We start from the raw sequence: 16143 nt of genomic DNA, 5'->3' as shown, positions 1-16143 counted from the left end.
AAAGAATACACAACTATGAAACTCATCGAGGACTTGCAATGGGAATCTGTAGTTAATTTACTTTTATATGAGTTGACATGATTTCATTGTAAATGTGATGGAACTCACACATGTAGAAAAGTCATATTTCAACTGCCAAGTTTGTTTGTTCCACATGTTGGTTTATTCCTTTTAATTTTTTAAATTGTGAGTTCTATAAAACTTTCATAGCAAGTTCTATAATTTCATAAAAATGGATAACTGGACTTCACTTTGCTGTATATACTACGCAGACAACTCATGGCAAATTTTCCATAAAAAATACTTTTTTTTCTTTAGAGGTTTAAAAAAATTCTTTGTCAGTATGTATGCTGACTGTAGTTTGCACTATATATTCCATAATATAGGAAGATGGCTTGAAGCTGAAGAAGCTTGAATCTATGAAATCATTTCATAGATGAGTACAACTAGATTGCAATACTAAAACATTTTCTAACAAAATATTTCAGAAAAAGCTTTAGTGTATTAATTTCCCTTTATAAAATGCCTCTTTGGATTCCAGTTGTAGAAATCTCAGAATTTAGCTTTTGATCTCAGAGGCACATTCTACAAAACAGTGGCTAATTGTAGGTATGCATTTTAGGTTATTCTTAATGTTGATATGTATCTTTCCGAAGGTAGAATTTGTCTGAGATATTGCTTCATCTTCAAGTTTACTTAAGCAGTCACATAGCATGTGTGTCCTGCAAGATTGTTATTACTGTAGGTAAATATAGATGTTATCATGACATATGATTGTTATCATCTGCAGGTAAATATAGGGTCTACAAAATAAAGTGGTATGAAACACCAGAAACATGACTGAAATGTTTTTGTTGTATTATAATTTATTTCACCAGTGACAGTTTGCTGCAAGAATATTGATTATAACTGTATTTGCAGTAATTGGCAAGTAATATTTTCATGTGTCATCTTTAGAAGCAGTATTGGGCAACCTGGTCTAGTGGAGGGTGTCCCTGCCCATGGCAGGGGGTTTGGAACCAAATGATCTTTGAGATGATCCAACCCAAACCATTCTGTGATTCTATGATTCTATTTTAAAATGGAATTCTCATAATTTCAGAATAGACTGGAACCTGAAGAATCAGGTTCTGGAGATATTGATGGAGAGACTGAGATTTTAAGAGTAAGTATATATTAATGTTTATTTCTCATTAGCATAATAAAGAGCTTTACTTTACTCATCCACATTGTGGAAGGTCCATTTCACAATGCAAATTTTGTACATGCTTAATTCACAGCATCCAGAAATGCTTTGTAGGGTTTCATTTCAAGATCTGAAAAGGCCTAAGTGTATGCAAGTGGGGAAGAAGTGTGACAAATAAAGAGGACAACAAAGAAATAATGGCAAGAGGACTTTTTAAAATGAGAAAATGCTTTTAATCTGATTCTGAGAAGACAGTAAAGAGAAGAGAGATGGCAATGATACTATTCTTTGCTTTTTTTTAATTTTGAGTACCTGTTATAAAAAAAATAAGTATGTCTGTATGAAATACTTTACACTGCAACTTCCACTGTTGATCCATTTTGATGGTTGTTTGAACTTCCCTGTCCTTGCCTTCGTGAAGAATTGTAATGCTGTCACATCAAGGCTGGCTAGCAAAGAGAGATGCTTTGACTTAGTGAAAGTTAGTAAGATTTTGATGCACATCTTCCTGAGTGGGGTTCTCTGGGTCATGCAACATGGGAGACCAGACTTCTGTCATTGAGAAGGAGTATTCATGCCAGGTAAACTTGAGTCTTGGGCTATTAACACGCACTTGGCCATTGGTTAAACTGGGACAGTCAAAGCAGTTGCTGCCTTAGATGTTCACCTCATCCTTCTCCTGCAGGTGTCTATCTCAGCTTCAGAAAGAGCTTATATGGCTTGTGAATCTACTAAACTACTTAATTTTGCAGACATAATATTCAGGAAAGTCAGCATCAGTTTCAGTTCATTTCAATAGGCTGTGCTGTAAAATGCAGCTAATTTATGAGCTTTCAACTGTGCTCGGTTTCAGCAGGCTTCAGGAACAGAGCAGAACAAGTGGGATGATGAATACTGCTTTAACATTTTTAGTTTAGTCTGTCATTCTTAGCATTATGTGTCAACAGCCTCAAGTAAGCTTTGGTTTAGGGGTTGAATTGCTGCATTGGTCTTATGCTTTCCCTTCACAGGGAGTTGACATATTTTGAGAGACAGTACTCAGATGAGCATGACTCTGGATTAAAAATGGGACATCTGGCTTATTTTTCTTGCTCTGCTTCTGAGCTGTTGAGTGGCTAAGGAAACATTTGGAGTGGGGATTTTTTCCTACTTATTTTTTGCTGGACTTTTTTTTTCAGAGGAGAAGCTTTCTTTTCCTATACATCCTGCACAGAACAATGTGCCTTTTTTGGGAAAAATAACATCAATTAACTAGAACTTACTGTCAGATCTGGAATTATTTTGTATGTTTTGTTTTATTCTTGAGCCACTTCTTTACCCATTATCTCTAGACAGTCAGCCAGATCTACTTTTACCATGTTCCTGTTGAAAATCCAAGTTGCAATCTATAAAATATGTATTGCAGTTGCAAATAATGTGGTTTTCCATTCACAGAACCAGTCAGATATATGATGAATCAGGCAATATATTACAGTTAAGGACAAATGTTAGAAAAATGAGAAGTCAAGTGGCTGAATATGAAGAGACATAAATGAGAAGGCTTTTACTGATCCATCTAGATGAAGTGAGAGATAATCTTTTCTGCAGCCTTTGGGATGGACCATTTCCACTCTTCGATTAGAAGCTGTTTCATCAATAATGCTGCAGCTTTCTGAGGAATGAACTCCCTGGATGCCTGTCTCCTATGAAGTCCAGAATGCTATAACGTTCTGAGGCCTCTGTTTTGCAACACATCTAGTGTTATTTTTCATTCTCTCAGACTGATTTCTGGCTCAAGACTTCTTATGTTTCTTCTTTCCTCCAAAGTGCCGAATACCTTATTCCCAGGGCTCTTCAGGAGGGAATTGTCACATGCTGCAAGTTAGGTATCTTGCCTAATTTACGAGACTAGCACCCTGCGTAGTTAGTGAGACAAGTGAGTGCTTGGAATGGCTACCCGCAGAAGACTCTGTTCACAGTACTGAAAATCCAGGATGACCATCTTCTTAACAGAATCCTGTAGATGACTCTAAGTCAGAATTAAAGAGTTCTGGCCTTACAGTGCCATGCCCCAAAATTTCGGACTGTTCATGTTTGCCTGCTAATGCAATCAGTAACAAGGGTGGACCTGCACATGAAAGAGAACATTTGCAAACATTCTATTTCTCTTAAAGTAAGATATTTCATTCATTTTATTCAGTTTAAATAGATCTGCTCATATCCGTGCAGGATAGATCTTTAGAGAGGGGCCATTTTTACAGCACTAAGCACAGTCAGGTCTTGACCATGAATACATTCTCAGTGCTCCAGCAATAGTATGGAGAAACCCTTAGAAATGAGTAGAGGAAAAAAATAACCACTTCCCTCTGTTCAGTGATCCCTTGATTTCATTTTGGTTGAGTTTCTTAACATTAGATCAATCATTGGAATATCTCTAAGGTCTTTACTGGGTTACAGAGAGATGACATAGAATTTTTTCGTTTTTAATTTCCTGCTTGCTGTTGCATACCATGAGGTGGCACAATTCAGAGAGCAAGGATGGAGGAGGTCAGTGTGACCCTATGTGAGGAATATATCTGTGAAACTAAAATTGGTTCTAATGAAGCAGAAGGGTAATACAATCTGAGAGTTTTATGAACCTGAACAGTCTATGTGAGCTTTTCCTGTTCCATGTACATACAAATGAACCTGCCTAGGGCTGTTTCTAACAATGCTGCTGATTTATCCAGGGTCTGCCTGGGCTACCCGGCCCCCCAGGACTGCCTGGTGTTCCAGGAAAGCCAGCACCCGATTCAGGTGTAGGACCTCCTGGGTCACCAGGGGAAGATGGAGCTTCTGGTGAACCAGGCCCTGAAGTGAGTACCCATTTGTGCACAAACATTAAAGTTGTTTCTGTTCTACAACACTAAGTTCTAAGGCTTACTGTCTCTATAATTCTTAATAATGTTGCAGAATATTTTTAATTAAAGAGCTTGGATTTTTATGCACATTTTTTACAAAAAAATAAACCAAAACAAAAAAACCCCACAAAATAAATGCCTATTTAACCAAAGCACATTATTCCACAGCAGGATGTACATTTGGCAGACAATATACATTTGGTATATTGGTGAATCTGGACCAGAATAAATACAAAGTAAGAATGCTTTTACTGACACTGAATAAGGCTAAGGATTATTTATCCTGTGGTGCTTTCAGGAAAATGAAGTCTGCTTAATCACTTACATAATCTGCAGGGAATTTTTAGCAGAAATAGAATTTTCCTCTTTCAGGAATTCTCTTCTTTCTTTTTCTTCAACTAGGTAAACACTTATTCCTATGGACATGTGAAAGTTCTACTGTAAAAAAGGTTGCTAAAAGTTTGAGTGTTACTTATTCCTTAATAAATCCTCAGTGAAGAAAATAATTTTTTTAGCATTGATCAGCTGTGTGAATCCTCTCTGGAACTATATTAATATGGTTCCCTTATTCCCTATCAACCATCTGCCAGTAGCAGTTGTTCTCAGGGCTAGATTTGATCTATGTGTTCACATTACCTTCAAAGTGGGTCACTATTGCTGTATCTGACAAGGTGTAATTAGCATATATTAAAGAAGTGTATTGGTGACTGTCCTGGTTTCAGCTAGGATAGAGTTAATTTTCACAAGGAGCCAGAACACGTGGCCCATGTTAAAGAGGCAATCTAACTGCATCTCAGCTATGCTGGGGTTTTTTTGAGAATAACCAGTTTGGGGGTTAATATAAAATCTCAAAAGGTGGGTCCGGTAAATTTTAAGCATCTGGCCATTCAGGTGGAAGACAGCATCCTTTGTGCAGAGAGAAATTAAGCACCTGAAAATCTTTAAAATGGGATCCAAGAAGCATGTGCATGGGAAGCCAATGAAAACTAAGAGGTGAGGAGGTATGTACCCTGTAGGGAAACACTGAGAATAACCTGAGTTGCATATATAGTATTTCACTTAAAGCTGCAAGGAGGTACCTCCATCCAATACCTCAGACCTCTATCCTGAAAACTAGTTCTTTTCTGTCAGGAGTTGGATCTCGTACTCTCAGGCTACAAAGAAGTTTAAGCATCACAAATTTTTTTCATCCAAGTTTTAGGCCTTTGCAAGTTGGAGTGTCCACTCAACGCAGCTCAGAAATCAGGGTAATTTTTGGACTTCAAAGTTTCAGAGTGTTCCCTCTTGGAATAAATTGTATCCCTATGAACCTCATTAAATTAAACTATGATAAACAGAGTGTGGAAGATGTAGCTGTATATGGACTATTATTTTGCTGAGCTACACACAGTTTCAGCATTTGCTGCACCCAAGTGCTTTGGCTGTGTTTTGAGAATTTGCTTGGTTATTGAGTGAAATGTCCTTTTTTACAATTTTACAGGTGATTGATAAGGCAGTTAGACATTCTGGCCTGGTAGTGAGATGTTTCACTAAGGTGAAATAACCTGGTCTCACATTGAAAGCAGTATGTTTCATCCAGGCTTTTCAATTACATGCTTTGGAAAAGGCCTTCTCTGTGCATGCAAAGGAGCTTTGACAACCAGGTTGCATGGTAATTAACAGTTGTAGTCCAGATCCTTAGAAATGTGTCACTGACCTAACCTTGAAAATAAATATCAAACATTTATTAAATTAGTGTATAGTAAACATCACGATTTCTTCTGTAATTCTTTGCTTTCTAGAAATTATCAATGGATTTTTCAATGGTCTTATGCACTAACTGTGGTAAGATCGTGGTCTGCATTCTTGATGGTTTGTTCTCAGTGCTGTTTACAGAGTTAGCCTCTGATCCAACAGCAAGGTGCACTCAGGACACATTTGTCCTGCAGTTACAGTAGCGTACACAAGTTCTTGTAGACTGCAGGTAAGCATGGAAGTAGTCAACAGCGCTCATGCAGCAGCATGGAGCTTCAAGCCTGCCAGCCACAAAATCAGCAAGGCCTGCCTGCACTGAACTTCATGCTACTACAATAGTGACAACCTGCGCAGGCAAATTTAATGCATCCCTGACATACCCTGCAAGGAAAAGCCTTAAATGTGCCTGGAGCTCCAGTGGTTTCTGTCTCACTAAACATGTCTAAGCTGTAGGGCCTGGGTGTGCTTCTGTGTTTTAAATTGCTGACCTGTTCATATCCTGATAGCATAAAAGGATAAGGCACAGCTGTCTGCAATGCCTTTCCACCTACATCCTTCTATAGCATGGTTTCCTTGGAAGAAAATCCCAATGACTGGGAAGGAAAGAAGTGTCTGGTCTAGAGGATGTCGGGACAGGACAAAAGGATTTAGTGAGAGCACACTTGCCCCACTAGTTTTTAGGAAACCTGCCATTAACAACCCAAGGGCTATGATAGCAGGAAACCATTTTTCATTCTTTCCTATTCTTAATTACTCTAATTAAGGAATTAAGGCCTGAAAAGCCCATGGTTTAGTTGAAAAAAGCTGTAGGTGGACTGACAGCAGCTCTCCAGTGTCCTGCACAGTGGGCACACGCCTAACATGTCTTCCCCATGCTCTGCTTATCCTGCTGTACCCATGGCCTATCAATCCTTCCTGGATGTTTTCTGTGTTGATTGCAAAGGGAAAAAATTTTCACAGCCCAGCTGGTATTTTTCAAACTCCTTTACAATATGTCAGACCCTCCCTCCTTGGCAGTGAAAGAAAAAGGAGATGAGGGGCTCGTCCATGAACACAGACTGGACCAGCACTGGATAGGTTACTGTCTTTATCACAGTACTTAACTCCAGGACAGAGCTTGCTTACTTGCTTTATTTGTTTCTTTATTGTCAGGTTATTATTTCCTTAAAATTATAAGCTTGGCTGAGAATCCATGAGATCAGCCTCATGAGACGGAGTCCTCTTTATTTGCTATTTGGATTGTGAAATTTAGTATCTCTGACAAACATTATTTCAGTTAAAAACAGATTCTCAAGGATATCCAATGTTGCTAGACTTCCAATAATATTTTAAGACTACAACATTGTTGGAGAGTAATAACATACTTGTTGAAGTGGGTTTTTTTTATGATGTGCCATAAATATTTCCCGCTAAGTGCTGTGAATACTTCAGACTAAGAGAACGGCAAGTTCTCAAGACCGTGGCACTGCGGTGGTTTAGGCATATGCTTCATTGTACCTTTTGTCTCACTTTAAGCATGACCAGAAGTCCTTCTAGAATATAACCAGGAAAAAGGCATAGCTTTATTACATAAATGCAGTGGCTGGCCAGTCTTTCCTTGTTTTCAATTAATTACCTTTTTGGTTTAATTGTTTGAAGGTAAGCTATTTCTAGTCACTGGGAGTGAGAAGAGTATCAGGTATTCTGAAAAGTCCTGCAGAGCTCTGTCATGAAAATGCCTATTTTGGCAAATTTATCAGAACCACAGTATCCTCAGAGAATAATTGGAGGTCTTCTGTCCTTTAATACAGACCAGTGCTCATATATTTAAACTTGATAATAATTTTTCAGTAAAATGAAGATGCTTAGCATCTTAAGGCTTACTATCAGAAGGAGTCTGCTTTATGACCAGGCATATTTTCCCATAAAAGAGGATATTCTTTATATTTCGATAAATATTCTAAAAAATATACATAGAGAGTCTAGGATCAATAACAGAAAAGCAAAAATTAAAGATGTAAAAAGAAAAAGGTAGTAGCCACATTCAGGTAGTCAGCTTCAACATGAGATATAGTGATCAAAATTAATATAAACCCATTTCATGCTTGAGATACAAACAAAACCAAACCCATATAAACTTGGAGCATATCTAAAAAATAAGAAATTAAGAGACAATAACTCCAAATACATATGGGCCTTAGCCTGCCTAGGAATGATTTATGAAGTTTGGAAAGTGGAAAATTCCCCCACAACAGCTTAAAGAGAGTAGGATGGATTGGGATAGGTTTTTATGAACTAACCAAATAGATGCAGAAGTGTGATTCTGTTAAAATAAATACATGCCTCTGGCCTCAGTTTCCCTCCCCTCCCCATCTCTACTGATACAAAATCATACTGGCCGTGCTGTGGTCATTATTCTTTGCATCTACTGTTTGTAACCACGATGACGCTCTAAAATAAAAAAGGCTGAAATGCTGGCCAGATTTCATCTAACTGTTATGCTCCCAACAGTAATTTTATTTTTTTCCCTGAATCCAAAACAGATCAAATTGTATTGATGATTATGACTCAATTTTAAGAAAATTCATTGGCAAGTCTTGTAAAATAGACAGTTACCCTAATGCTTTATTTGCTGCTTTTGACATAGTGCAGTGTTAGATTAAAAGGTCCTCTGTACTAGTGTCTTTTATATTCAAAATATACTTTCAACTTCATGACTGTGGTTGTTTCTATATCTGTAGAAGACCAAGTAACTAGAGTGGTCTAGGACATTTTGTTAAAATTTGTTATAAAGTAATAATGTGAAAAGAATTCAAAGAAAAGGGACAAATATGTATTGATTCGTTTTCTATTTTAAAGATGAATGTGTTCCCTGTTGTGCAATCTAGGGTTTCACAGGCTTGTGTGCAGGTTTAAGTCCTTGCTAAATCAAAAACTTTGTGATGTAACATCTCTAATCATGTGAAACATGTCTTGGAAATGTTTGGGTAAAGGCTGCCTTTTGTAATGGGAAATACTGCTTCACTAACTGCTCCACATTGCATCTGGTACTCATGTGATACTGGTCTGATGAAATACATATTTCCTAAATGCTACGTGAAGTTAAATTGCCTCATTACATTGTAAAAGGATATTTCCTATGGTTATCTTTTTAAAGTAGCTCACAAATGCATTAATATACCCTGAAGTGAATAACAAATCTCCAAGTGTTGCTTGCTAGCTATGTAAGAGAGACTATTCAAAAGCTGTAAAGGAAATAAGCAATTTTAGAACAACGAAACTTAAAATTGCTAAGCACTATAGGGGAAATAGTCACTAAAATTTAGAACAATTATTGTTGTTAGCCCAACCTCTAATCCTCTTCTGTCTATGTAATGATGGCAAAATATAATATGAAAATGTTTGAAATATACTGAAAATATTTTTGATCTTTTTAACATTAAAAAGAATCGATTAGTTATTCTATTGCATACAATGCATCCAAAGGGCAAAAACAGAGGGGAAAAAGTAAGGAGAGCAGGGAAAATGAGGCCTTTGTGACCATTCTGAAAACACCAGAGGAAAAGAATGATTTCTATCTCCTTCAACCATTTATATCCTTTCCCAAAACAGATGAATGAATAAATAAATAAATAACAGATTCTCAGAGGCCAGAATGCACACCTGTAATTTTAAGTAAAGACTTTCAGAGCCCAATTTTAAAAACACAGGGCATGCAAATATGCATGTAACTGTTCACTTTCTTGCATGTATAGTTCTTATGGGCTGGACTTCAATACCTATACTGATTGTCTGGTTGACTCTACAAAGCATTTTTCCCAGCCTGGCTGCTCACTCAAATGCATTCTAAGTTATGGATACAACACAGGAATTTGAGTGGAGAACTAAATATACATTTTTCAAAGCAAAATTAAAGGAAGGCATCACACACAAAATCTGGGCCACTTTCTGACTTTGTCAATACCAACGTTTTCTCAGCTAGCTCTCGTCGGGCACTGAGGTTGCCAAAAGTGTGGATGGCTGAAGTGCATGGGATTTCAACCCCATTGCATCTGTAGTAGTGTTGTCAAAACCTGTTTAGATAGCACCATTATTCTGTGTACTAACATTAGATTTACATTATGTTGGTTTATATTTTTTAATTATTATTTTGTGATTGTTTGGTATAGTTTTCTATTAAAATACATTTAAATACTGTTTTGAATACAAAGCCAAACTCTCTGAAGAAAAGAAATACGAATGTTAGAACTTAATGGTGTTAGGTGCTACCTGGTGCTACACATTAGTTTTTCATAATGCTGTATCATCAGTTGGTCCAAAATACTTAAATGCATGTGCTAGAAAGAGGCCTCTCAAGTGGCACCTGCTTTAGATTTACTGTTATCTACAGGGTCCTCAAGGTCTTCCTGGTCTTGATGGAGTGGTTGGCCCACCAGGACAGAAGGGAGAAAAGGTAAGTTAAACGTCTGTCTTGTTCCTACTTCAGTGGAAAATCTTTGTCAGTTCTTAGCTGTAAAAATCATAAATAGTTGGCCCTGCAACACATTGTTGGCTGGCTTCAATATTTTTCAATATTCAATATTTTTTTAATTGGATCCAGCTGCTAATGGCTTATTAGAACACATCTCAGAAGGCATATTTAGAAATCCAGAATTCCCTATTGGGTACAGTCTTATTTTCTGCAGCATGCAATATTCAAAATGCATATATAAGCTACTCTGTTGTGATGCATCAGTAAAAAGCCAATCGTGACTGGATTCATGCAGGTGAGGCTGTAGGGAGAAAGAAAGTCCAGCAAGTCTAGACTGACACAGACTGATGGCATATTCCCTGCAGAAAGAACCCACTGTGGCATGTTTGTATACCATGGCAAGTGGAATTACTTAAGTTTGGATTCTGTAGACCACTGACGCATCAAATTTTGTATGCATCTGCAGCAGCCCATATTTTTCTTAACTGCTGACTGTTGGCCCCAGCTGCAATATCCCACCCCAAGGTGGCAGTTCCAGCCTTCACTCACTGCTTGATGAGACATTTCAGCATCTTAACCTGGCAGCAAAGAGTTACTTAGTGTTTTGTTGACTTGCTGCACTGGTTGGCTTCATGCATGATCAGATGAGCACTATGGTCAACAAAAGGGGAGGAGTGGGGAACATATAAATGAAAGCAAGGGATCATAGCATCCAGCAGATAGGGTTTTCTTCTGTTGCCATAGAACCAAAAACTACCTATTGCAAAATTGCCACTCTTTTTAAGTTTCCCCAAATTACTGCATCCATTTCTTTTGCACCCCACTTCAAGAAGGATGTGGAGAAGACAGAGACAGTGCAGCAGAGAGCTGTGCAGATGGCCAGGGACCTTGAGTACATGACTGATGAAGAGAGGCTGAAGGAGTTCAAACCATTTAATCTGGCAAAAAGGAGACAAAGGCATGGCCGACAGATATAAAGATACAGTCCTTTAATGAGGGCTTGTGAGTCTGCTTTTGAAATACCAAATCCATTTTTTGCACTCCAGCAAGGATGTGGAGAAGACAAAGACTACAGGAAAGTTTCATCCTCTAGTGAGCTTCTACACCACACCTTGTGCACAAGAACTTGAAAGTAAATTCCCAAGTGTACATTGAAAGGTCGCATACTGTAAAGGAAATGAAAAGACAAGTCCTAAATGTCCAGAACATTGAGATTTATTTATTTATTTTTAAAATCGTGAGGTTTTTTGGTTTTTTTTTTTTTTAATTCCTCTGGAGACTGAAGGATCTGAGTTGTGATTTCAAAAGCCTGAGGTTGGTAAAACTGCAGCACACAAGGGAATCAAGAAAATGCAGTATGTATGTTAGAAAGCAAGCATCTGAAACTGGTGTCCATTGTAATCAGTTGTATGTGTTTTCCTAGACATAAAGGAGTCTAGGAATAGAAGGAAGTCTAGCTGAAGTAAATTGAACCTGAATCACATAATATAGGAAGAGACTGATGTGGAAAGGGAAGTAATTGGAAGAAAAACTAAATTTTCAAAAAAGGGCATAATCTTCAAAAAAAAGGACAAAACCTCAAATGTTTGCCTCACTGAGCCTGTTTTCTGCATTGTGTATATTTGATAAATTTAATTAGAAATGAAGCACTACATATTTGCACCTGCTCAATACAATCCCCAGCACCTCGGGATAATAGAATTTTCCCATTTCTACTGTTCATTTTTTCTGAAAACCTTGATTTAATCTATATTACAATATCTATTTTTAATCCTTATTCCTGATAATCCAGAGAACATTACAGAGAGAATCTGCAGGATGCATTGAAAGTGCAGTCAGTTTGTTCCTTGGAGTGAAATTTGATGTGGTTTTTTGCCATTACTTTTGGAAGAAAACTTTGTTATCATTTTAATCCTGGTGCTTACTCTTTTTTTCAGACCTTACTCCAGCAATATTTCTGTTGAATAAGTAAGGACAGAAGCTTGCCAATATAACAATTAGTTCAGTTAGATTCAGTGCAATTTGAAAAATAAGTATTTACATGCTGTGTCTTTCTGTCTATTCCATGAACTAAAAGTGGAAAAAACAATATCTAAGTGTATAAAAACAAATCAAATAGCTTGACTGCTGCAGAGGAGCCTTAAAATCATACTGGTCATCGTATCTCATGTTTCAAATGGTGCCCTGGACAACTTGTGTGGGATCAGTTTCTGCTTCTGTTATACCCCATGAGAGGTTTGACATTTAAATTCAGAAGCACGAGGATATGACCCGCAATGCTTAATTCTGTGTGCTCCAGACCTTTAAAATCTGCAGTGATAATTTAAATACAAGATTGCATCCTATCTGCATACCAGACCAGAGCTACTCATTTGTTATTATAACTCCTGAATTACAGATTGTTTTCTTTTTAACTAAGAGGTCTAATATTTCATGTAAAGGACACTATGACATCAAATTAAACAAGAAATCTGTGGGTATTTTAATTAAGCAAAAATGTCATAAATGTATTTTTGTTGCCTGTCTAAATGCTCTTACTGTAAGTAATTAGGATTGGTTTTCTTTTACAGGGTGAACAAGGTCTTCCTGGTTCTATTGGTCCAAAGGTAAAAAAAAAGACAGTGTCTTTATAGGGCAACAGTATCATTCAAGTACAGCACATTACTGAAAAGGGCTGAGAAGTCTGAAAGATTCTTACTGTGAAACCTAATGAAGTCAGCAAACATGGCTTCTCAGTTGGCCAAAGTACTTCTCTAAGAAGTGTGGCCAGGAGGTCAAGGGGGGTGATTCTTCCCTCTACTTGGCTCTTGTGAGACCCCACCTGGAGTACTGCATCCAGCTCTGGGGCCCCCAGCATAAGAGAGACATGGACCTGCTTGAGTAGGTCCAGAGGAGGGTCATGAAGATGATCAGGGGCGTGTCCCTTCTCTGGAAGTGTTCAAGGCCAGGTTGGATGGGGCTTTGAGCAGTCTGGTCTAGTGGAGGGTGTCCCTGCCCTTGGCAGGGGAGTAGGAACTAGATGATCTTTGAGGTCTCTTCCAACCCAAACCATTCTATGATTCTGTGATTCTACTTACTTGCATCTACTTATGCATGTTCAGTATACCAATAGACTGATCTTTTATTTTAGGGTGATACTGGAGTCACTGGATCAATAGGTCCCAAAGGAGAAGCTGGTGCTGTTGGGTCTCCTGGAAAACCTGGACCACCAGGACTTCCTGGGCCCCCTGGGCCCCCTGGACCTCCTGGACCCCCAGGACCAAGCTACAGTTTGGGATTTGAGGTATTTTGCTATTATGGGTTTGTTGTAGCTATGGATCTACTTTTTTAGAGGAGTGACGGTGTAATCACCTGTATATTTCACAGCTATGTAAGGCTGAATTAATGACAGATAAAGTCATTTGCTCTGGATTGAAATTTGCCTAGGAGTAGCCTACAATTCCTTTTACATTTGTCCATATAATTGGCCATGCTTATACCATGGAAATCATGGATTTCTTTGGGCAATTTTCATGAAACTATTCAGTAGTAACAGTGTTCAGATGCTATTTTTGGTGGTTATATCATTGCTAATATAAAATACTCAGATACTGTACTACAAGAGAAAACATCTTTAGCACTTTTTTTGTCATGTAAATAATTTAGAGCAAAGATCTAAATATACATAGAGACCTGACAGTATTCATTAAAATTGAACTGCAGCTCCCCTTTAAGCTATGACTTTTCCCATGCTGTCATTCTTGAGGCCACCGAGTTTAGTTTAGACATGTGACTTATGTAATGTGTAACTACAGAGACAGATGTTGAACATTTCTGACCTCATGGTCTGTTCTACTCAGAAGGAAAATGTTCTATTAAAAAAATAAATACATTGCAGATGCTACTCTTTCTACTTCTGAAAATAATACCTTCATCAGTTTAAAATATGGCATCTGGCCAGCTCAAGATGAGTTTTACATGTTATTTGAGAACTGGCCATTTAGATGATCTTTTTGGCACAGAAAGTGGCTTTGCAGTACAGAAAGGCAAAGGGAGCATACTCAGATTCAGGAACTAGAGCTGCTGCATTAACATCTTTGTGAAGAGAGGTTGACAAATTGCCTACATCAATATTCACATATGAGTCTTCCCCTGTTTTCTTTTTCCATACATTTTTCATTTCTAATTTAGCTGCTTGCCTGAGGAAAGTCTTTCCAGAGTTTTCGGGTTTTTATGTCATGGGATATAATACAAGTTTGCATAGAAACTGAGGGCAGTTTCATCAGAGCAGTAAGCAATGTTTGATGAAAACTACTGACCATCCGTAGAACTGCTGCAGTAAAGTGGTGGTATTTAAAAAATACCAGAATCCTAGTATCTACAGTACCCCTTTTGTATTTCTCTGTTCTTTACTCTAGATACACTTTGAGTACTCCAAGTACAGAGGTGACCACTAATGCTTGTTTAGAGACATATTCTGACTTCTGATTTCTGACTAAATAATATTGTACAATATACACTACTGGTTAATAATCCCACCAATGTCAGTGGATTTCAGTGGACGAAAAAAATCTCCAGCAGTTCACAAATTTTTAATTGCCAGCACTGCAATTGTTAGCAAGGAACAGCATAAAGTCTTAAGTGTACAAACACTCCATTGCATTAACTTAGGCACACTAGAAAAGCTGGTACAGAGTCTCCCCTGAATAAATATGTACTTGTCTCAGAATGAGATAAGGGCTACTGGTAAGCCACATCTTCATCCTAGGCCTGGTCTGAGTTTTAGACCAGGATGATGGCTTCTCTGACTTACGGTCACCTTCTGTGACCCTTGAGGATCCAGGGTTAAGAGATTCTCCAATCTTCCCCATTCACACTATTTGAGTAGAAGCCAACTTTGCCTCATTACGCCACCAAAGAGTTCCCCTGCAGGTAGGTACTTAGGACCAAACTCTTCCATTTCTGATACCTAAGTCTCAGAGGAGCAAAGTTAGCAGATGAGCAGGAGAGAGTGAAAATTGGAAGTCCCCACTTTTATGGACACAAGCACAGAAGGATCCCTGTTCTAACTGCGGCAACAATATCTTGACTGGCTTCATCTTGAACTTCATTTAGTCTGAACAGAATTGGCATGATTGTCATTTCCCTGAGAGGAATACTACTGTTAACAAACTTGCTAGTTCTAGCTGATCTTTTGGATGCCCACCCCTGCCATCTGTTAAGGCAGCACCGTGGCCTGCTAGATTGTTAGGGCAACACTACCTTTTGGTTGGCAGTCTGTTTATTGCTGTAGGGCTGTTTCTGCAAAACATTCCTGTTAGCGCGTGTTAGCATCTATGATCAGCTATGTACAAAAACCAAATGGCATGGGGTTTGCTGGCACTTACGCTTGCCAAAAGAACAGTTTGAGCTGCAGAAGGTACCTGGTAAACCCATTAAAAACATGCAGATGTCAAAAGAGATGCTGTGTTATATAAACCAGGCATCAAGCACTCTTAAAGGGAAAAATATATTCGCACAGTGGAGACAAGGGAAAGAAGGACTCAGAAACACAGCTTGTGGTTCACCCTAAGTAGCGAGTGTTTGCTTAAACAAGCCAAACAGAATATCAGCAGATTTTCTGTTGATATTTGATGCACTGATACCTGATAGGGGAGCAAAATGAAAGCCTGAGTAACATTCAGTCTCAGGTGAAGTTGCATGAAAGGACTTCAGCCAGCCTGATGACCCTATGACTCCCACCTTGGTCCCCAAAAGGAAGGACCTGATTCCAGCTGTGCACTCCTTCTGCTTTCCACCATGGAGTTGGTGGAAAAGGGCAAAAGAACAAGATCTCTCTTTTCACTGGAGTCAGATCAGTTGATGTTTTCCATAACTTCAGTTCTGCGAGTTCTCCCTGTCTTAAATCAGTTATG

The 16143-nt window shown here is 38.3% G+C and overlaps 1 protein-coding gene across 7 annotated transcripts in view; it reads left to right on the top strand.

The window, feature by feature from the left end:
• LOC129203530 (collagen alpha-1(XV) chain-like) overlaps nt 1-16143 on the top strand; it is a 159491-nt gene that overhangs the window by 84097 nt on the left and 59251 nt on the right. For all 7 annotated transcript variants that reach the window (XM_054818144.1, XM_054818145.1, XM_054818142.1 and 4 more), the window contains 5 exons: nt 1103-1165; nt 3895-4020; nt 10169-10231; nt 12820-12855; nt 13380-13532. In XM_054818144.1, the coding sequence (XP_054674119.1) occupies nt 1103-1165; nt 3895-4020; nt 10169-10231; nt 12820-12855; nt 13380-13532 (441 nt within the window). The remainder of the gene's footprint in view (nt 1-1102; nt 1166-3894; nt 4021-10168; nt 10232-12819; nt 12856-13379; nt 13533-16143) is intronic.

The sequence above is a fragment of the Grus americana genome, chromosome 2 (assembly GCF_028858705.1).
Source record: "Grus americana isolate bGruAme1 chromosome 2, bGruAme1.mat, whole genome shotgun sequence".
NCBI classification, from domain to species: Eukaryota; Metazoa; Chordata; class Aves; order Gruiformes; family Gruidae; genus Grus; species Grus americana.
Note: the sequence above shows the minus strand (reverse complement) of the source record. Positions and strands in the feature narration are given on the sequence as shown.